This window comes from Arvicanthis niloticus, chromosome 4, assembly GCF_011762505.2.
Source record: "Arvicanthis niloticus isolate mArvNil1 chromosome 4, mArvNil1.pat.X, whole genome shotgun sequence".
In the NCBI taxonomy this organism is placed as follows: domain Eukaryota; kingdom Metazoa; phylum Chordata; class Mammalia; order Rodentia; family Muridae; genus Arvicanthis; species Arvicanthis niloticus.
Window position 1 is genome coordinate 133,877,859 of NC_047661.1, and position 24,163 is coordinate 133,902,021.

The 24,163-nt window shown below is 39.2% G+C and overlaps 1 protein-coding gene across 4 annotated transcripts in view; it reads right to left on the minus strand.

Moving 5' to 3' along the window:
- Lrrc7 (leucine rich repeat containing 7) overlaps positions 1–14,633 on the minus strand; it is a 435,124-nt gene extending 420,491 nt beyond the window's left edge. The window contains exon 1 of one of the 4 annotated variants that reach the window (XM_076933445.1): positions 14,075–14,633. In XM_076933445.1, coding sequence (XP_076789560.1) covers positions 14,075–14,076 — 2 coding nt within the window. In that variant the 5' untranslated portion in view covers positions 14,077–14,633. The remainder of the gene's footprint in view (positions 1–14,074) is intronic. The other 3 variants (XM_076933443.1, XM_076933446.1, XM_034500232.2) reach the window with 3 other exon arrangements.
- Between the last annotated feature and the right edge of the window lie 9,530 nt (positions 14,634–24,163).

A 24,163-nucleotide genomic window follows, 5' to 3' on the forward strand; every position in this document is an offset into this window, starting at 1 on the left:
CAGTTCAGTTTTCTTAATGATGTGGCTCCTGGTCTAGTGGATGGACCTCAGCCAAGAGTACATGGATAGTACTGTATTTCATGGTTTACTTTACTTTTTTAAGAACATGAAGTTGGGAGATATATATATATATATATATATATATATATATATATATATATATGGAGAGAGAGAGAGAGAGAGAGAGAGAGAGAGAGAGAGAGAGAGAGAGAGAGAGAGAGAGAGAAGGTGTGGTAATTCTAAGAAGAATTAGGGAGAGCAGTAGGAATTGGAAATGATCTTATACATTATATGAAATTTCCAATGAATTTATATAAACATTAAGAAAAATCTTCAAACTTATTTACTCCATCTATAAGCAAAACAAAAACTTTTGCTTTTGAAAATAAGATTCATAAAATAACCATAGAATTCAAAACTTAAGGCATAATATGTACAATAGTTAAACAGAATTGCGAGATTAATGAATTGATAAGCACCCCAGATTTTATAAAGTACACCCATTCTTAAAATCTGAAAGAACCTCAAACTTCAGATTTTGGATGGAAGGTAAAATTGTATTACATAACTAACCTCCAGTGCTTCAAAAGACATGAATTTCTTTGTCACCTGTAACTAAATGATTGTTCATCTATATTTTCAAGCTGGATATATTTTCCTACTGTTCTACAACTTAGTGAAATAGTAAAAGATAGCAAAGGGAAAACCTTGAGAAATTTTGACAATGTATTTAAATCCAAATAAAACAACTATCTGTTCATAACCATCTTAGTTAGGGTTTATAGTGGGGCAACAAAACACCACAACCAAAAAGCCCTTTGGGGAGGAAAAGGTTTATTCGGCTTATGCTTCTTCTTTGTTGTTCATCACCAAAAGAAGTCGGGACAGGAACTCAAACAGGGCAGGAACCTGGAGGTAGGATCTGATGCAGAGGCCATGGAGGGAAGCTGCTTATTGGTTTGTTCTTTCTGGCCTGCTCAGCCTGCCTTCTTAGAGAATCCAGGATCACCAAGCCCGGGATGCTGGGACATTTCTCATTGATCACTAATTGAGAAAATGCCTTATGAGCTGGATCTCATAAAGGTGTTTCCTTGACTGAGGCTTCTTTCATCCTCTGTGATGACTTTGCTTTATGGAAAGTTTACACAAAACCAGTTAGTTGACAACTGACCCCTTGTCAACTTCATACACAAACACATCACTATTAAGCCACAACACTTCCTTATTTATCCCCAAGATCTCATATTAAAAACATAAATGACTTAAAAGTCCCACAGTCTTTACAAATTCAAACACAATACAATTCCAGTCTCTTCAAAATAGACAATTTCTCCAAAACTGCTGGGATTCCTTGCTGCAACTGCGCTGCAATTGCACCAACATCTCCTCATATGCTCTCTTCCTAGTGTCAAGTCCCAACTTCTTTGCATAACCCCTTCAGTCCTGGGGTTTCAACTCCTGCTGAGGCCTGCACCTTCAACAGTGGCCTCTCCTGGCCTCTCACAATGCCAAGCCTCAGCTACTCTTCATGACCCCTTCATGCCTTCAAATCCAGTACCATCTGGGTGACTCTTACACGTTACAAAGTCTGATAACCAATAGAAGGCACAAATGTGGCTGCCCCTGGAACACAACTTCACTGTGTTCTCAGGAAACACTTCCCAGATTTTACCTCAGTGATGCTGGTCTCTTCCTAATCACCACTAATTTTTTTTATCTCCACTTAAACAGCATCAGTTGTCTCAGTAAAGCAAAGGTTTCTTTGCAGTGGTGCTGGTCTCTTGTTAATCATGTTGACTCTTTTGCTCCAGTTGGCCATACAAGTGTGTTTCAGTACTGTGGGGACCTATGGTGCAGTACACCTAGAGGCAGGTATGTTAAACATACAAACTGTCTTTTGCCAAAATAATAATAATAAATTAATAAAAGAAGAACCCCATCAAGAGACAGATACATATTTGGAAAAAAGCTTGTGGCTCTCTTGCTACCACTGAACTTTTACACCTATGTGAATCTCAGTCAACTACTTGTTTGTCTTGCTGGGTTGCTTATGGGACTTGCTTTGGCTAATGCAATATGAATGGGTCTAAAAACTTTACATGCGAGCCAAATTTTTTCCTGTCTCAGGAAATCAGTATACAAAAGACCAGAACTCAAGCATCCTTTCTAAACTGTAAAGCAAAATAAAAACGGATGAAAGAAATTAGTATTCAGAAGAAGCGGGTATGTATTCATGATTTCTTTTCATGCCAAAAAATAATTAAAAGGAAACCAAGATAGCAAAATAAAATAAGTCATTCTGTTGCATACCCAATTTTCATTTATGTGAAAACACATTTTTTCCTTAAAAGAAAGCTTTATTTTTCCCATAAAAATGTTCAATGTATTTCTAGTAATTTTACATAGGTGCATTTACTTTGTATTAATTGATGCTCTGATTTATGCTGCTTCTATATGTTAGCCTGTTACTTAATTTCCTTCTTATTAATGTCAGTGTTCTGGTTGCATTTGAATATATTATCTCCTACAAGATTCTACAGTCTGTAACTTATACCATCACATACCTAATTTCTCAAGTTAGAGAATAATTCTTGACTGCAATTTTTTTCATTAACTGTCTTCACTTAATTCATCAATGGACCTAAAATGCACATTTCTACCTTAATCTTTCTACTTCTACAACAATAATCAGCTGGGTTTTTCATTATACAAATTGTCCTAAAAATACACATAAAAAGAAATAGGATGTCTCTGACTTTGATTTGATAGTCTAAGAGAAGTAACTTAGTTCTACCTCTGCTGTGTTTGAAAACACACACAAAATTATAAACTAAGAATAAAGACATTTAAAACATGTATGATATTTTCAAGTGAATTGTGTTCCGGATTCCTTGTTACATTACAGGCATGATTATGTAATACTTCTAGAACCATAATGCTATATACTGGATGAACATCAAAAATCCATCCTCAGTAGAATTCATCTGTGTCTGTCTCTTAGACTGAAAAAAAGGAGTCCTAGCAGTAATTTCTGAAAACAACTCCTGAATCTCATCATAGTCAATGATCTGTCCTGGTCAAACAAATGAATGAGTACTTGCTGAACAGATGTGACTTGGTGTACCTGTTCAGGGTCTAAATAAATGCAGGCTCCATCACAACATTGTTTCCTACCATTGCCACACAAGAGCCCACAGCCCACTGACCCATAAACGCCTCTCTAGGAAAATATGTTTCTGTCACTTTGGCTAAAGCATGTTTCAAGACCACATTTAACTGGAATGAGAGGCTGGAAAGTATGGTCCTATGCTGGTTTCAGAAACAGAAGTCTTATTCAATCATAGTGTAAGTGTTACGAAGGCCTAGAGAAATGTAACTGGACTATTCTACTCAGCCATTCATTCACACCTTAAGACATGTCTTTCTATATTGAGACATGAGCTAGTTTTCTAGAAGTAGACAAAGTGAGAGAGTTCCTCTGCATGTGCTTACTTGGGATACATATCTAAACCAACAGCCATTATTTAAACAACAATGGTATGAATAGGCTCCTATGAAGATCACTTAAAATCACACAACATAAAAGTATAATTTTTAAAGAGAGACAGGAAGACAAAGCACTCAGGGAATGGTACACTTCATTAAACTGCTGTATATTCAATATGGTTTTCTTTCAACTAATTACTCTAAAAAGAATTTACAAATTGACAGTGCTAATTATTAGCTTCAAAGATAAAAATTTCCATGGTCTCTTCTCCAGAAGGAGAGAGTGTGAAACTGTGAAGCAGTATTCTAAGGCTTTCTGTTGCCTTTGTTCTCAGTTGAAACACTAGCAGGCATTATGTTTGTTATAATGGTAGCTCATGGGACTGTAACTCTTAGCTCCCAATAAAATGGTTTGTCTTCTGTATTGAGAGTATGACATTCTATAAACTGTTAAACAATAATACTAAAGTTAGTAGATGGAATTTAAATAAGAAAGCATTAATCTATATTTCCAGAATCAAAACACATACTTCTTTCTTTTTCTGCATTTTTATTTTTCACACATAATCCCACATGAAATCCTGTCAGGAAAGAGAGAAGATTTAGAACACAGTCCAGCAAATAGTGGGAATTCGACACGGGCAAGGATGAGATAGACATCTGAGCAATGGAGCTTTCTGGTCTCAGGTAGAATAAAGAGTGCAACTTGCTTACCTAAGACTAACTGCAGAGATACTGGCCACTGTGGTTTAAATGTTCTCAGCACCCATATTGAAAGTCATTGCTTGCTGGCTTTTAAGCGACAGAGCCAGGAGGAACCTTTAAGAGGTGAGTAGAGGGTAGGGATATAGTTTAATGATGGAGTGTTTGCCTAAAATTTTCAAAGTCCCAGTCTGATTATAACATGAGGCTGGAGCCTACTCATAGATGGATGGATTGAAGTGGTATTTGAGGGTGGGTCTATTACAAAAATCAGGTTGCCTCTGTCTCTGGGACTCAGCCTCACTCCATGTAATATACCACATGACATCTAGATTCTGGATTTTCCACAGCAAGAAGAGTTTCACTAGGTGCAGCTCATGGCTTGTGGGCCTCAAGACTCTATGTGTTGAATAATCTTACTTTATAAAATTCTCAAGTCAAATTTAGTTATAGCAGCAGATACAACAGGCGCATGGTTAGCAATCTCCATTATAGCATGTGTTTGGGAACAAATGAAGAACATGCTGTGGCAACTGCTACAGAAGATGGTGGTCTTGGTATGAGACAAGGAATGTACATATTTACTTACATAAATGTTTATGATAATAACAATACAAAGCCCTGAAGCCCTGTGTATGTGTATTTGCTTGAACCTGCACCACTTACTACATGGTAGAATTTCATAGATGAGTAGGGACTCTATCTCAAAATGGGATATACTCTTTTTCCTCTTTTATTTTTTGAAACCTAGTTTCACTGGGTAGCCCATTTGTCAAAAATCTTGTCCTCTGGTTCTCAATCCTCCTACTTCACCCTTCTGAATACTGGGATTTCGGGGTGTGAAGCAATACACTTGATAGTTTATCTACTTTATAATATTCATTTGTAACTTAAAAATAATGTCAGTTGGGGCAGTATCTTCACATACAAAGGGAGAAAAAAATGTATGTTCTTATCAGAGAGTCTCTGGTGATCATATTCTACCTTGTTATCAGATGTGTATGAATTTAACTGAAATGCTTTCTGGCTGCAGGAAGCAAACTTTAGGTATGCTAAGTGTGAGAAATCTAACAAGTAAGCCACCACAAAGCATGCAAAACATTACATCTTTATATAACATCTCACTAAATAAACAAGACCCGAAAGATACAACAGTTGTTACTATGAGGGTGAGTGGAAGCCTGGGCTGGTGGAGGTTGGCATCTTGTCTTCCTGTCAGCACAGACATAGGACATTCAGACTGTGTCATGTTGTATGGTGTGTGGGATCGCATTCTCAGATGCAGAAATATGTTCCATTCTGTCACACCCACGAGCCTTAGACTGCTAAGCCCACTGAAGGCCAGAATGAGTAAGAACTGTTCAGAAAGGGCGTGGGGGGGGATGTCTGTGTTGATATGCAACTCGGTAGGCAGTAGTTAGTCACTCTGGTATTCCTATAATTTTAAGCAAAATTTAATATCTCTCTCTCTCTCTCTCTCTCTCTCTCTGTGTGTGTGTGTGTGTGTGTGTGCACTACATTTTTATGTACTTGTTTGTGTGCCTGTGTGGATACAAGAGGTAACATTGGGTACTTTCCTGAATTGCTTTCCACTCTTTTTTTTTTTTTTTTTTTTTTTTGGTTTGAGACAGGTCTTTCAATTAACCTGGATTTCACCAATGTGGTTAGATTGGCTTAAGATCAAGCTCCATGGATTCCCTTTCTGTCTTCCTTGCCAGCACTGGGATTATAGGTCTATTACACCACACTTAGCTTTTTCACATTTATTTTGAGGATCTGAATAGGTCCTCATACTTGCACAGCAAGCATTTTATCTACATAGCTGCCTCGCAACCCCTTAATCTGCCTGAAAATTGTTGTGAGATGGAATTTACAGGTTTAATTTCTTTAACACTTACTTTTGCAAATATTTCTGTGCTTCACCATCCATAAGGTAAATACATATTTTAAGAGGCTTACATCTAAGTTTCAGAACTGCTTTAAACTGCCAGCATGTTTTGTTTGCGGTATAACAGGGTCTTTCCCTTGTTTTCCCTATCAGTAAAACTATAGATTGTGCAGTGACCACTTTAGCACTAGAAAGCACATGGGATATTTGTTTACAATTTGTCTTGTGACAGATCAAATAAGATATAACAGATACCAAACACATTGAGAAGGGGAAATTTGTTATTTCTATGATAATGTAAACTGTAACTTTTGAGTTTCACCAGTTAGAAGAAAACTTTAGGGTGTTGGAGTTGAGAAAGCTAATAAGCAAACCATAGAAGGGTGGATAAAACACAAAAATGACATGCTGCACAAACTCTGATTGTATTGCATTTATCTTCCCAAACTAGAATTATTTTCTAATCATTACTTAAGGTAACATATTATATGAAGCTGCAATATTTTAAATAATTTTGTTTTGGGTAAGAAAACTCACCAACTGGCCTTTAATGAAATAAACAAATTAAGAAAATAATTTACTTATGCAAACTGAATTGCACATCTCTCATCATCCAATATTCAGGTTGCTGGAATTATAAAACAAACCAATGACTTAAGAGAAATTTTTTGTTTCCATTAAAATAGACTCTACTACATTTAGAATACTTAAATATTAGTAAAAATTAATTCCATGTTTCTTAAATAAAGGCATCTTTTAGAAATGGAATACTTTATAAATATTACATTTATGATATTATAGTGTTTTGTATAGTTAAATCAAAGAGAAAATATAAGGCAATTGTTCAAAAACCTTAAACAAAATATAATCTTAGTGAAAATTTTAGTCCAAAACCCAAATGAAAAATAAGTGTGTGGTGCTATCCTTTTGGCTCAGTAGACAGTATCTATTGGATTAAGTTCTTGCTCAAGCCCTATGGTATAAAATGCTTCAACACTTCTATAGTTGTGGTTTTGTGGGAAAAGGTTGGACACTAAGAGCTGGTCCCAAGAAGTTGCCCCCACTTACAGCTCTTTGATCCTGAACAAAGAAGCAAATTTCTCTGGGACTCAACTTCCTTTCTTGTATAATGAGACTTTTGGAATTTTGGCCAGCCCTTAAGTTTTAAGAAGCAATGAAAGAGTGGATTCTTCTGTCATGTGTTGAGGAACAGAACATCACACAGTGTGTGTATACATGCCCTGTACCTATTTGCAGCACTCAGTATTATCCCAGGAGATCTTTAATGTTTAACACTCATTCAACATTTAAGTAGGTATTTATAACTTAACCACCGTAGCCTTTATGATTGTCTTACAAAATTAATTGCACTTGAAATGGAGAAGGAAAAAATTTTATCTCATGAACTACACTGTCTCTGAGTAACACTGAATAATGGCACATCATATGTGATGAAAGTGGTCCCAAGTACCTCTCCATCTTCGGTGACTCTGAGAGGTGCCTATTATGATGAATACAGACCACTGAGCATTTACTACTCAAGAAATCTAATTATCTACACATTTTAATTATTTTAGTCACACCATCTGTGTCACAGCATATCTAGGTATTCAGCTGGCAAAGCTCAGCTCTCTGTCCATTACTCACCATCTTAATACACTGATGTCTTCATAGCAGACAGTGGCTCAGCTTCACTCTGGTTTCGTTTTATTATCCCATAGCTATAAGATATTTTGCCACCTCACAAAGGAATTTTTTTCTCTTTCAAATATGATAATAGCATAAAACCCTCCATTTTCTTACCAAATTAAGTCAAACTTTTCTTTTCTGGCTGTTGGCTCCCCACTTTTCTATGCTATTTCTGATTTTCTGTTGTTTATAATGCCACGTTCTTTGCTTCTTAGTAATATTTGATGCTGAAATATTAATGTAGAACAGTTTCATTTTCAGATCAGCTTCTCTCTCTCTCTCTCTCTCTCTCTCTCTCTCTCTCTCTCTCCATAGAAACACATTTTTTTCTGCTACTTTACCCTTTAAATTCCACAAAGTATAATTCTGCCCTTATGTGAACACAGATGTACATGTGTGCAAGCATGTGTGTCTCTAGCATAATAATTTGTTATAGGTGTGGCCTTCAGCATTCTACAACTCTCCCATAATTTAAGAGAATTTTTAACTAACCTGAACTTGGTGTAAAACAAAGATAATCAGGGCAACTGGAGAAAAGATATCTTTTGAAAGCCAGTCAATATAAACATTGACTATATGGTTAAAGTGTTTAAATAGATTATGTTGATGCTAATATAAGCTTTGGTATGTCATCCCTGGTCACTTCTATTAATTTCATGTTTTATGTGTATAAAAATGACAATTGACGGGGAGATTTTAAGTTTATTAAAGCAATGAACAATCAATGAAACAGAGTGCACATGGGAACCCCTGGAGTTGCATTTACTTAATAAATTTTCCATGTGACTTTGAGTGACAAATGATAAACTTTCTGTTTTGATTAATAATGTAAGTAGCCTATCTGACACTTCCAAAAAGGTTATTGATCAAATCTACCATCATAGTTTAAGAATAGATGACAGCTATTGACCCTGCATGCTTTACTAAAAATTTCTTAATACATTCTAGTGTAACAGATTCTAACAGACGATAAAATGCTCCTTCCATGAGTTAATTATTTAAAATACAAACAAGAGTATTTCTTATACTCATGTTAAGGTGGTCACAAAAGTAATATATGTTATTGCCAAATATGTAGCTGGTTTTTGAAAGTCTGGATCAGAATATCTTTATTTATATATCAAGAAAATGAAGTATTGTTCAGGCAATCACAGTGAAATGTTATCAGTGTCCCTAAATATGTGTACATAAAACAACACCAAATGCCTTAAGTAGCTTATGTATATGTATAATATATGTATAAATGTAAAATAATAAGTATAAAATAAGAGGTCCTCAATCTGAGGAACTGAAGAGGAATTGAAGTGAGGAGAGGAAGTGGCGGAAATATATAAGTAGGGTATAATCATATATGAAACTCTAGAAAATTAAGACTTACTTTAAAGTACGTACATGCATGCATGCATACATACATACATATGTACACACACACACACACACACACACACACATATATATATATATATATATATATATATATATATATATATATACTTTGAAAATGTTCTGGGTTTTTACACCACAAGCTTCAGTTCACACCTTTGAAGCTGTTTGAGCCTCACATTTCCAGTATTTGGAATAGTGGGAGTGAAGCTTCCTATTTTGAAGTTCTACTCCTGACTCATCCTGGGAGTTAGTGGCTGGTGCCTAATAGTATGAGTACAGTCCATCTCTGTTTTCTGTGAGGAATGGCAGGTATTAAGTGTTGTTCACTGACTTCTCAGCATGGGTACCTAATTCCAGAACAGGAAGAGAGTGGACTGTTTCAGTAGTGTTATTTTAATGTTTGCTATCCCACCACTATATGTAAGTGTATATATACAGACACCCATTACCTCAGAAAAAATGACTTACACCCAAAAGTTTAACAAGTGTTCATCTAACCTGACATCCTGCTTTCCTTGTGGAACTCTGTTTAGTTGGAAATGGTTTCTAGCTCAGCAACAGTTTTAACAGGCTTGTCTTCACGTTATTGGTAATTGTATAGTTGCTCTGGAGGCTCCTAAGGCCAGGCTTGCTCTTACTCCACTTCTCTTGCAATTCAAACTTTGCTCACAGAACAGAGTTAGAACATTACGGGGGAGTGCTGTGGTTTGAATATGAATGGCCCACATAGGTTCATATATTTGGATTCTTGGTCATTTTAGGGAAGAGGAGTTATTTGACAGGGATTAGGAGGTGTGGCCTTTCGGGAGAAAGCATGTCACTAGGGGTGGGCTTTGAGGTTTCAAATTCTCAAGCCAGACAGGTGTCCCTTTCTTTTCCTGCTGCCTGTCACTCTGGATGTAGAATTCTCAGCTTCCTCTCTAACACCATGTCTGCCTGTACACTGCTGTGATTCCTGTCACTGACAATAATGAACAAAACCTCTGAACAGTAAGCCAGCCTCAATGAAATGTTTTAGTTTCTATAGTCATGGTATCTCTTCATAGCGATAAAAACCTTAAAATATGGAGCAAGATTGTTGATTTGTACTTCCTTCTATACATTGTTGCTTTATGGTACACTAACTTTTAATTTTGAGTATTATGCAAATTTATAATTTGATGTTTCAAGGCATATGCAAATATTGATAAATCATAGACACTGACTCAAACACATGCCTATCTGGCTATATGACATTATGGGAAAAGGCAAAACTAAGGAGTATAAAATTTCAGCATTTCTAAAGTTTCAGAGGAGGGTAGGTGAGCATGTATAATATAAAAGTCTGTTAAGGTGATAAAATATTTTTGTAGATGGTTGACAGATATTATTATGCATTTGACAAAGTCCACATAATAGGCAACACAGAGGGAATCCTGATATAAATTAAGTATGGATTTTGCTTGATGGTGTGAATGTAGGCTTAGTGAATCCTGATCCAAGGATTCTTAAAAGCCATACTTTCTGCTTTGTTACTTCCCCAGAAACAATAGCTTTACACTGTTAAAATTGTTTTCATGTTTAAATTACATGTTTTGATATAGAAACAGTAAAATACCCAGTGGGAGACTGATGTGGTCCTTAGAGATTCCCAGAGAAAACATCAAGTTTCTCGAAAGATCCTAGAAACATCTCCACTTCATCATTCCATGGGGATATCATTCAGAGTCAGAAAAGAGAAACATAGACTGAATGTCTCCTCTGTGTCACAGATTAGAATTAATTGTTCTGAAAGTCAAGATGCAAACTCATGAACAATTAGACCTCTCCCATCCCAAAGAAGGAGTGCAGAGGATGCACTGCAAAGTAAGTTGCTACTGAAGAGAACAAAATAATGTTTTTATTGCTGGTGTGTGTGGCTACTATAATTCTCGAGTTTAAAGACCACCACATGTTTTTTAAAGTTTAGAATTTTCTAAAACATGAAATAATTTTTGTGGAATAAACAAAACAAACAAACAACAACCCAGAAACAACCCATCAGGAAATTTATGAGCAGTTACTCTTTCCCTGTGTACTCTTGGTTTGGGTGTAAAATAAAGTTCTAGTGTCATGGAATGTGTGACCCATTCTTACACCAGGGTTATAGGCATTGAACAAACAAAATCACAGCATCAATGAGATACTAAAATCAAAATCTAAAACCTACAACTTTTCAGCTATTGTAAAAATGTGGTGGTTTTGTTTATAAAGACCTTTTTATTTTTTGCAATTATGACCATGCACTGTCTACTGGAAATACCCCAGATTAGCACTCTGTCAGTAATACAGAATGCCCTTCAGATGCAATAAAGATATGTATTAACAATATCTTCACAGTTTCTAAAAATTCAAAGCAAATTAAAAAGTACACTAAACAGTTCATGTTTATGTTCTGTATTATACGGAGAAATTAGAAAAATTAAAAGCTTACAAAATAAAATGGAATGCTATTTTAATTAAGAAAATATTCATGCCTGCCTAAAGCCATGCTAAAATTCTGAATAAAACATAGTTTCTGTAATTGGACCAAGTTCATTTCTTATGAAGTTGTTCTAATTCTGAAGCTGCATATGTGCAGGAGCCTGGATGTGGGAGGCAAGGGTTGCCATGGTGAGCACACATCTTTTTGAGAAGTTAAATTAAAAAATGTGCATAAAGACCTCTCAGCTCATGGTATATTCTGGAAATTAAGGGTGCCTTTTTTTCCCATGATGTCTTGGTGTGGTGGAAGGGCATTGTCCAGGTAGGACATTTCCAGATTAAATTTTAAAGACATCAGCTTTTTAAGGTCTCTTGGAAGTAAGAGATCCCCAAGTTAGGTAACTGTCCTTAACTGTTAAGTAGGAAACCAGCTCTACTTACACTAAATTAATAGATTATCAGAGTTCAGGACATTTTGTAAGCCTGAAGGATTCAAATATAGACATTGTTAAGTACACCCCTGAATAACTTTAGTCTCATAGAGTTAAGGAGAAATAAAATCACCCCTAACCCTGCTTTCTCTCCCTTCTTTAGTGTGATGAGTACTTTGAAAGAAGCCTGACAGACTGCTCCATTCATTTCCAGCAAGACCTCCGGGTAGTTCCCTAGACCCCATTGACTGGGAGTGCTTGACCCAGAGACAAATGTACCTGTTTCAGAAAGGCAGCAACTTCTTAATGTTCTAGAGCACCCATGTGCACATGCTTGTGCTCAGGGTCTGAAGAGCTTTCTCCTATGCCCTCAGAGGGAATGTATCATTTCAAACTAGGAGCCATCTGGAACCAGATATCTGGGTGGAGGGTAGGTTGTAACAAAGAATGTAAGATGTTGCTAACCAAGAGGCGTACCAGGCTGTGTTCCCTTTCGTTTTCTTTCGCCTCTGGTCAACTTTATTAAAAATAAAAGGAAACTTCAGCAACTGGGATGCTGAGCTTCTCATAGGCTCAGCCTGAAACAAAGAAAAGCTACTTCCTAATACAGTTTCTCTTGCGTTGGAGGGATCACGTGTTCACTTTCACTGGTACGCACTCTGCTCGCCCACGCGATGAAACCTCTATTGTGCTTAGAAATTTTGGTCAGGTTAAAATATGCACAAACATAAATTGCTTCTCATCCATCAGCAGAGCCCCATCTAGAGACTCGGGTGCACATGCTCTCCTGCTGACCCAATTACCACTGCAGGTAATTCCGATGTGCTTAAGTGTACTGGGAAAGTAATAGCAAAGAGCAGGTGGAGGCCCGCTGCCTCAATTCCCACCCACCCCCTCCTGCTTTCTGAGATTCCTTTTGATGGAGAACTTGGAAAGGAACGTGGGAGTCACAGATGGTTCCTTCCTGAGGCCGATTCCCAGGAGTTGTGAAAGTAACCCCTTCCCTGCCTGGTGAGGTGCCACTTGCTTTGTGCCTTGGTGGGGAGGGGCAACCAGCAAAAGAGAGAGGGGGCGGAGGTGGATCTTTTTTCTCCCCAACCCTGATGGCCAAGTAGTGTAATGAAGCAATTTTGCAGTCATCTCGGTTATGAAGTCACTGTTTTTAACGACAATCTGTGCAGCCCCCACCCCCATCCCGCCCCCATCTTGACTCTAAATTTGGTGATTTCTGGTAGCCCAGCTAATTGTCCGCAAGCAGGGTGTCACAGTTACCCCAGTGTTGGTGGTCTTTGCTCCTTTCCCAAATACAATCCAAGGCATGTCTTGAATCCCTAAAGACTCCGGAGGATGCCAAGGGACCCTGAAACTGGACCAGGAGCAGTGAGGTTCCCAAGCTTCTCCCGCAGAACACAAAGGAGTTGCCTGGTGTGGAGAGCCAGGCATCTTCCCTGACTCCAAGGAAAGCATTCGCCCCATCCCTTCCCACTTCTTTCTGTCCTTTAGTCTTTCCTGCTTCCCCATCCTCTTCTTCTCCCCAAACCCCACCCTTTTCTTTCCATCCTCAATGACATACACCCCAATAATTCCTTTATAGACACCAAGACAGTAATACTAACACCTTCCAAGATAAAGCACAAGTGTGTGCTGCCACAAGTGTGTGTGTGTGTGTGTGTGTGTGTGTGTGTGTGTGTGTGTGTGTGTAGAGATCACACTTGCTCCATCCCTCACACACCACGGGGAAAGCAGACTGGATACCCCAGGAAAAAAAAAAAAAAAAAAAAAAAAAAAAAATGCAGAAAGCCATATCTCTCAGGACCCTGCGGTCCCAGCACCAGTGCCTCACACTTGCTCCTCACCTTTCCTTTTCGCAATATGTAACCCTTTAGGGTCCCTCGACCATTCTAAGTGCCGGGCTTCTAAACACTTGTCCAGCTAGCGCCAGATTCCCACAGACCGGCAACCGCCCCAACGCTGAGACACGCGGGCCACCTGAACCTCCCAGAGCCCCACTCCTCGACGGTGGGCAGAGGTCCCCCAATACCCTACTTACATCGCCGGAAGCAGAAACTACCCATGAGGGTCCAGGGAGCGAAGGCCTTGCAGCTGCCGAGGGTTACTCCTTAAAGTGCTCTGGGGTCCGCAGTGAAGCCAGTAGGGGAGTCCTCCGAAGCAAAGGCAAAGGGAACTCCGGGCAGATGCGGTGTCAGACCATGGTGCCACTGCCCTTCAGGTGCAGGGATGGAGAGGTGCCCCTGGGGAGCCGGGAGCCCGCCCGGAGCACCACTGCGGCCAGTCCCCGGCCTCCACCCGCCCAGAGCGCCGCGCTAGCGACCGTAACAGCAGCAGTGGCGGCGGCGGCGGCGGCGGCGGAGGCGCAGCTCCCTCCCCGCCCCCAGAAGGCTCCACAGACAATAAATCCTGGGTGGAGAAGAGAACGGCAGCGCGGGCGAATCGTGTACCCAACTCGGCTGCTGCCCGGGCCGGCCGCGAAGCCTCTGAAGGGGCGAGGAACCCCGTGGCCCGAGGCACAGCAAGCACTAGCTGGGTTCCTGCGCTCCCGCAGTTGCGGGTAGCGGTGGGGGTCCTGGGTGGGCGGCTGCAGATCGCGCTGGCCCAGAGGCTGGGTGGCCGTGGCTCGGAGCCCGGGGTTGGCCAGGAGCGGGGTCCTCCGCGGTGCCGCGGCTTGGCGCACAGGTGCCAGGATTGGCAGACGAGGCGCTGCTCCTGGCTCGCGCCTGTGACTCCCCACTCTCCCCGCCCCCTCTCTTTCCTCCCACCCCCTTTTCCGACGACACCAGCTGCAGCTGCTTCAAAGTGTGAAAAATGTCAAGGAGATTTTCCAGGGTTCAGAGAGAATGACCACCTTCTCAGACCTCAACCATTCTTGGACTACCTTGCTTGCCCCTCGTGACCTCTACTTGGACTGCCTGCAAGATCTCAGTCCCGCGGAGAAATGAGATGTTCTAGCTTTCTCTGGTTCCGTTACCACCCGCAGCTTTTAGACAGCCAGCTGAGCTCTCTAGGTCCCTCAGTTGCCTGGAGTACACAAAGCAGGTGTCATGAGGCTCGCACGGGGCAGCGCGGGCTCCCCCGGGCGTTCTCCCACCAGCCCGGCGCTCCTGCTGGCGGCGCGGCGTTCTGCAGCGCCGGGAACCCGCCAGCACCGCGGCTCCAGGCCTGTGCGCTGGGTGCTCCCGCACCAGTTCCGTGACGCTGCGCGTGGTTCCGCAGGGTGCCGCTCCTGCTATCTCAGCAAAGAGGCCGCCAGGAGCGCCTCCTCGGGGTTTCCTCCCTGCCTGCGTAGCCCGCTGCAGGTTGCAGGCTGCCCAAGAAAAAGGTCTCTGCTTGTGAGTCTACTGGCTTATTTAGTACTATCATAGACACTTAATGGCAGCTTTCAAGACCCCTTCTTCTTATTTTTGGTCTGGGATTGCTGCTCAAGGGATGTGCAAAAATAAGAAGTCTTTCCCAACTTCCTTTCATGTATTCACAATCCTGCTCCTTCTCCACCCCCCCCCCGAAACATTTGCTCCCCACACACATTCACAGAAATGCACACACAGAAAAACACAGACATGCACACAAAGCTTTAAAAAGCATAGTGATGAAACTAGTGCTATATTTAGATCCCTGCTCTCTCGATGAAGCCTAATTCCTTCTGTCCCGGGATTCTTCTGAGATTTAGAGGTGATAGGGCTAGGAGCCTTCCCCTTCTTTCTCTCCAATGCCAGCTGACTGTGACATTCAGATGCCACTCGGAGTTGTGTGAGCTCCCAATGTACTGAAAAGTAAAAGTGGTGGCATGTATCTTAGATCTGGAATGACAAGTCTTCAAGGTTAAACACCCTGACTCCCCAACCCCCTCCCGCCCCTGGCTGCCAGGAATTCTCTAGGAAGTGATTGGAGACTAAGACCTTATCTCTAGATAAGCGAGGAGGAAGATTGCTGCTTTATCAGGATAAGGTGAATAGGTCCGTGGACTCCAGGAGAAGTCCCTTAATTTACATATAGGAGGGGAAAAGAGTGCATTTTGGAAAAACATATTTTTAAAAAAGCAATGTGATACAGTGTAAAACTTGTTCTGAAAATGGCAAAGAAATGACAAAAAATGTTGAAAGGACACTTTTTAAAACCTGACCTTTGTTGAATTCTATTTTTTTTTTTTTTTTTTTTTTTTTTTTTTTTTTTTTTTTTTTGCCCAGTTTTGTTCTGTGAACATCCCGCTGTAAGTTACAATGTCTCAGCTGGAGGAGGTGCTGTGAAAAATTTTTAGATAGGAATTGAAAATCTATTAAAAATAGCTCATCACAGCTTATACCCCATTACAGAAATCCTTTGCAAGGTTCCAGTTCTTTTCAGTATGCTTACAATGTTCTTTCTCACAGTCTTTCACTTCTTTCCTAAAGCTGTATGTTGGGCCCACCCTTATGAAAAGATACAAAAAGCTCATCAGAGCTCAGAACTGTCTGCATTAGAACTCACACTAACTTGATGATCCAATGTCTTGTATCAAAATATTTCAAATTCTATGTAGCATCACAGCTGGCTATAAGTAACTTCTTCTAGCCTTCATAAACGAAGAAATGTCCTCCCATTAAGTAGGAGAAATTATTTTTCTTCCCAATGGGAGAAAAAGCTTGTGAAACCCCAAACTAAAGTCCAGTGCCACCACAACAGCTTATTTTAAACCACTTGCCTTCTTTCTCCTTTTCTGTTAGATTATTATCTCACTTTGGGCTGCAGAGATCCAGACAAAAGGCATTTTGTGGTGGAATGTGAATACAAGACTAGAGATGATATTGAAGAGTCTTTGATTTCAAGACCCCAGGATGCCTCCTCCACTCTCAACTAAGATTTATAAATCTTGGAGGAAATTTGACCACCTTCAGTACTTATACAATGAGGTATATTGATGTCAGTGGTTTTATAGAATCATATAACTATTGAAATGCAAATGTTCTTCTGTCTTTAAACTCCAGCTTTTCCTGTTTCCAGCACTACTTCCAACTATATATAGATGACATGCTGAAAACTTCATGCAGATGCCTGGCATCAAAAAAAAAATTTACAATTTACAAAGTTAGACCAAAGAGTTTTAAGACTAGCTACTCAATATGCATCTACATATGGTTAGATATTAAGCTATAAAATTTTATGAGGAGCTAATCAAGCTCTTTGACTCATACTATTAAAATCATTGAAATAATAATCTATTCTTCGGATGAGCAGGCCTAAACCTTACTTGAAAATAAAAAGCACGATTATGTTAAATTATCAGGTGCCAAAAACCTTGCTCATAATTCTTTCTTGATGTCTGTAATATTTACAAAGATATCCTCTTTGGGGAATTCCCAGTTAAGGTAAAACTATACACAGAGAGGGCAGTGTTTCAACTTTAAGAATTGTTAATATCCTGAAAAAGTTGGCTTCCTTAGATATTGATAAATGGAGTAAAAGAAAACTCTGTTGGCTTTGGATTCATGGAGATACAGACCTTATAATATCAGAACTGATAGGGTTTGGCAGGCAGAGCAGCCTCAGTGAACACTCACTATGAGCAAAAGTACTCGCTTTGTCCGTGTTGGCTGTTAAAAGTCAAGGAGAAGTTTGGAGTAAGAAATGACCCCAAGTCCCTAAGATTCTTTAAGTATATTTGGTAGATGGTCATTATATATTAAGAGCTGCTCTCTTAAACTCACATTCTGTTCTCATTAAAGATAATGATATTTTACATTTTTATTAAATTGTTTATTTTTTTAATTTAGATATCAACTGGAAAGCTAAATATAATAGTATATAATGGGACAAAGACTGTTGGAACTTAGTAGAAAAGCAAACATAACCTGCTAGTAGAACAGATGATCACAACTGGAGGTTGCAAGCCCAAGAGAAGACTACCCATTAAGAAGACCCTTCCAAAAAACCCAAAGAGCAAGCCAACAAACAAAAATCCCAAGAAACAATGGATAATAGATGAAGCAAAAAACTAAAAGACAGGTGTGAAAATCACAAGACAAAGCATGAAAGCTATGAAAAAATGTGACCCCTTAGAGCTCACAATACCTTAATAACTGCAAAAAATCATAAAATAACTGGAATGCTAGACAAAGAATTAAAAATTCCCCTTTAAAAATGCTTAGTGACTTCAAATAAGTTGATAAATGAAAAGAAGAAGTCAATTCAGTATCTAAATAAGTGAATCAAAAAGCAATGTGAAAGAAATATCAGTATTACCACCAAACTTCATACGATGAAAACTGAGCAAGGAGGTTAGTATCTTAAAAAATGAATAATAACTGTTGAAAATAAATGAACCAGATGAGGACACTATTTGCATTACAAATAGACCGAGTAGAAGAAGGAGTATCAGGGACAGAAGAAAAGGGTGATTACAGATTACATTCAGACAGCAATGAAGAAAACTACACATGACCATAAGACTTAAGAACACTGAAGCATTATCAAGAGACTAAACCAAAGAATCTCTGTAGTAGAAGAAGGAGCAAAAACAAAAACTACTGGGTTAAAAAATTATTCTGTGAAATTACAGCAGAAAATTTTCAAGTCTTAGTAATGATATGGGCATGCAAGCACTGAGTACATTTAGAATCTCAAAGAGAAAAGAGCAGAGAAGAGTCTCTCTGTGTCATATTACATACATTTATGATGCTAAGAACATAGAAGAAGCAAGAGAAAAACATTAATTTACTTTCAAAGGAAAACCTATCAGATTAACACTACACCTTTTATAGGAACCGTAAAAGACATATAAGTTAGAATGTTATATTTCAAATCCTGAAGATAAATAACTACCAGCCAAATTTATCACATCTCCAAGACATAAAATTCTTTTAAGATATGGAGAAGGGAAAAAGAGCAAACAATATTCAAATTAACTGGAGAGAAAATACCAACATTTTATAGACACCACTAAATATCTAAATAATAACTTAAATGTTAATATCTTCTAATCATCCATTATAAAATATAAAGCAGCCTATTGAATCAAAACAGAAAGTCCAACACATTTTTCTATACAAAAGGCTATCATCACTGGCAAAGACAGATTCAAAGTCAAGATGTGGAAAACTAGGTACTACTCACACAGAAGCAGATAATGGGCAGGAATAGTTCTTCTAATATTCTGAAAGAAAGATTTCAAGTAAAAATGTAATTATATCTATCCATTTCCTAAGAATTTAATGAATTCATTGTTTTTTAAAGCTTTGTAATACTCCATTGTATAAATGTACAACATTTTCTGTATCCATTCCTCTGTTGAAGGACCTCTGGGTTCTTTCCAGCTTCTGGCTATTATAAAAAAGGCTGCTATGAACATAGTGGAGCATATGTCCTTGTTATATGTTGGAGCATCTTCTGAGTATATGCCCAGGAGTGGTATAGCTGGGTCCTCAGGTAGTGCTATGTCCAATTTTCTGAGGAACCGCCAGACTGATTTCCAGAGTAGTTGTACCAGCTTACAATCCCACCAACAATGGAGGAGTGTTTCTCTTTCTCCACATCATCACCAGCATCTACTATCACCTGAGTTTTTGATCTTAGCCATTCTGACTTGTGTGAGGTGGAATCTCAGGGTAGTTTTGACTTGCATTTTCCTGATGACTAAGGATGTTGAATATTTTTTTAGGTGCTTCTGGGTCATTCGATATTCCTCAGTTGAGAATTCTCTGTACCCATTTTTAAATAGAGTTATTTGATTCTCTGGAGTCTAACTTCTTGATTTCTTTGTATATATTAGATATTAGCCCTCAGTCAGATGGAGGATTAGTAAAGATCTTTTCTCCATCTGTTGGTTGCCGTTTTGTCCTATTGACAATGTCCTTTGCCTTATAGAAGCTTTGAAATTTTATGAGGTCCCATTTGTCGACTGTTGATCTTAGAGCATAAGCCATTGATGTTCTGTTCAGGAAAATTTCCCTGTGCCCATGTATTTGAGGCTCTTCCCCACTTTCTCTTCTATCAGTTTCAGTGTATCTGGTTTTATGTGGAGGTCCTTGATCCACTTGGACTTGAGTTTTGTACAAGGAGATAAAAATGGATTGATTTGCCTTCTTCTATGCTGACCTCCAGTAGAACCTGCACCATTTGTTGAAAATACTGTCTTTTTTCCCACTGGATAGTTTTAGCTCCTCTGTCAAAGATCAAGTGACCATAGGTATGTGGGTTCATTTCTGGGTCTTCAATTCTATTCTACCTGCCTGTCACTGTACCAATACCATGCAGTTGTTGTTTTGTTTGTTTGTTTGTTTGTTTATCACTATTGCCCTGTAATACAGTTTCAGGTCAGGGATGGTATTCCTCCAGATGTTCTTTTATTGTTGAAAACTAATTTTTACTATCCTGGGTTTTCTGTTATTCCAAATGAATTTGAGAATTGTTCTTTCTAACTCTATGAAGAATTGAGTTGGAATTTTGTTGGGAATTGCATTCAATCTGTAGATTGCTTTTAGCATGATGGCTATTTTTACTATATAAATCCTGCCATCCATGTGCATGGAAGATCTTTCCAACCCAATCACAAAAGAACATCCATGGTTTACATTCACTGATAAGGAGATATTAACCCCAAAACTCAGAATACCCAAGATACAATTTACTGACCACATGAAGCTCAAGAAGAGGGAAGACCAAAATGTGGATGCTTCAGTTTTTCTAAGAAGGGGGAACTAAATAATCATGGGAGGAAATACAGAGACAAAGTGTGGAGTAGAGACTGAAGGAAAAGCCATCCAGAGACTGCTCCACCTGGGGATCTATCCCATATACAGTGCACCAAACCCAGACATTATGGCAGATGCCAAGAAGTGTATGCTGACAGAAGCCTGATATAGCTGTCTCCTGAGAGGCTCTGCGAGAGTCTGACAAACACAGAGGTGGATGCTTGCAGCCAACCATTGGACTGAGCCTGAGTCCCCAATGGGGAGTTAGAGAAAGGACTGAATGAGCTGAATGGGGTTTGCAACCCAATAGGAAGAACAACAATATCTATTAACCAGACCCCCCCAGAGCTCCCAGGGACTAAACCACCAACCAAAGAGTACAGATGGAGGGACCCATGGCTCCAGCTGCATATGTAGTAGAGGATGGCCTTGTAGGGCATCAATGGGAGGAGAGGCCCTTGGTCCTGTGGAGGCTTGATGTTCCAGTGTAGGGGAATTCCAGAGTGGGGAGGCAGGAGTGGGTGGGTGGGTGTTTGAACACCCTCATAAAAGCAAGGGAAGGGGGAATGGGATAGGGAGATTCTGGGGGAGAGGGGAAACCAGGAAAGTAGATAACTGTTGAAAAGTATTTAAAGAAAATATCTAATAAAAATGTAAAAAATTTTTAAATATGAAAAAAAGTATTAGAGGATTTAAATAATGTCATTACATACCAATAAAGAAAACATCAAAAGTTAGGTCATGAATATACATGCATTTAATGTAGAGATATACATAATTTTATTAAAATTTATAAATTGCACAAAACATAAAAAAAAAGATAGGTCCAGACAAAAATGGTGGCAGACCTAACACTTTATTTTCATCAATAAATATATCATCCTGATAAAATATGAACAATAAACTAAAGACTTAAATTTTATCATTTGAGATGATATTTACAAAGTACATATAGTACTCAGAAGTCCATAAAACATTCTTCAAAATATGATGTGTCGCCACAAAGCATGTGTTAAGAAATAAAAAATAATTTAAATTATTTGTCCTAACTTTTCAAATCACAATGGAATAACACTAAAGATCAAAAGTAAATATACAAATTGTATCAACAAACATTATTAATAGATTTTTTTCTTATTCTGCTTTCTAGTCCTTTAATAAACACCATGAGCAAAAGCAATTTAGGGAAAAGCATATGCTTCATCTTATAGCTAAAAAATCTATCATGAAATAAATTTAAGGCAGGCATTCAAGGAAAGAGCTTGAAGGTTGGTGTTGAAGCAGAGATACTGGAGTAATCCTGCTTAGTGACTTATTCCTCCTTTGTCTCCTCAATTTGCATTATTTTACAACCCAGGCCCTACCCAGGCAAGACAGTGACTGGGCCCTTCAATATCAATCATTCATTAAGAAAATGGCCTTCAAAATTGCCCATTATTCAATCTGATAGCTGCATCCCTTTAATTTAGGCTCTCCCAAAGTGACTATAGTATGTGTCAAGTTCACAAAACCTAACCAGTACAGGTTAAATTATGTGGTATAATTGATAAAAATCAGAAGAAATTAATATTGTCTTAGAAACAAGGTGTGCTGGATAGTTTCATGTCAACTTGACACAAGTTAAAGTTATCTGAAAGGAGGGAACTTTAATTGAAAAAAATGCCTCCGTAAGATCCAGCTGTAATTTTTTCTTAATTTTCTTAATTAGTGATTGATGAGGAAGGGTCCAGCTCACTGTGGGTTGTGTTAGACTTGTGATCCTAGATTCTGTAATAAATCAGGCTCAACAAGCCATGATAAGCAAGCCAGTAAGCAGTATCCTTTCATGGACTCTGTATCAGCTCCTACTTCCTGGTTTCTTCCTTGTTTGAGTGCCTGTACTGGCTTCCTTCAGTAACGAACCATAATGTGGAAGTAGAAGCCCTTTTAATCTCAACTTGCTTTTTAGTCATGTTGTTTCATCATAGCAATAGTAACTCTAACTATGGCAAATTGTTACCATAATCATGGGGTATTGCTGTCATAGACTAGACCATGTGTTTTGGGGATGATTGTTGAAGGACTTTGGCAGTTGGGACTGGAAAATCTCAGTGGGCTGGTGTGTAGGAAAATAAGAATGTTGAGAGAAATACAGACAATGGAAGGTGACTGGTAAAGTTTCAGAGGACAGTAAAGACCCTCTTTTTTCCTTCATTTTATTCACTTTGCATCCCACTCACTACTTCCCCTTCCAGTCACCCCCTTCAAAAATCTTCCCTACCTCCTTGTCTTCTGAGAGGATGGAGGGTCCCTGAGTATCCTCTGACCCTGGAACATCAAGTCTCTGCAGTACTAGGTGCATCCTCTCCCACTGAGGCCAAACAAGGCAACCAAGCTAGAAAAATATATCCCACAGAGAGGCAACAGCTTTTGGAATAGCCCCCACTCTGGTTGTTCATGACCCTCATGAAGATCAAGCAGTACGTATGCTACAACTGTGTAGTGGGGCTTAGATCCAGCCCATGTATGGTCTTTGGTTAATGATTCAGTCTCAGGGATCTCCAATGATCTAGGTTAGTTGACTCTATTAGTCTTTGGTGGAGTTCCTATATCCTTAGCAGCTTTCAGTCCTTCCCCCAACCTCCATCCAATGTTTAGCTGTGGGTCTCTACAGCCCTCTGATTCAGCTGCTTGGTGGAGTCTCTCAGAGGATAGACATGCTAGCCTGTCTGCAAGCATAACAGAGTATTTTTAATAGTGTTAGGGGTTGGTGCTGCCCATGGGATGGGTTTCAAGTTGGGCTGGTTATTGCTTGGCCATTCCATCAGTCTCTGCTCCATCACCTGCCCCAGGATAAATTTGGGGTTGAAAGTTTTGTTGGGTGGGTTGGTGTTCCTATGCTCCACTGAAGAATCTGCAGTGACTGGTCAACTGAAGATGAAGAACTGGCTGTGGTTAACAAGAGACCAGAATCACTAAAGTAAAACCTTTGCTTTTCTGAGTCAATGGATGTTGATTAACAGACTGAAGAATCATCAGCTGTGACTACAAAGAAACTAGCAGGGTGATGAATATGGATTTATTTGCATTCTTCTCATGCAGACATCCAGTTAGACCAGTACCATTTATTGAAGATGCTTTCTTTTATCCATTGTCTGGTGTGGAAAGCAGCTCCACTCTCACCATTACAAAGTGGCACTTGGCATAGGCATTGCTTGAGAGAAAAGACAACTCCATATATGGAGTTGTATGTGCTGAGAGGTGTGGTTACCCGATCACCCCACCTTGCATCATTGAGAGTGGCCAATTAGCAGAGACTTCGTGGCAGCTGCTGATAGGATCAAGGCAATGCTTATAAGGGGCTGCGGGAGCTGGGGAGAGAGAAAAAACAAGAGAAGAGAAGGAGAGAGAGGAAGCACGCTGTACAGGGATAGCTGAATAAACTGCTTGAAGAAGAACACGGTTGCTGTTGCCTTATT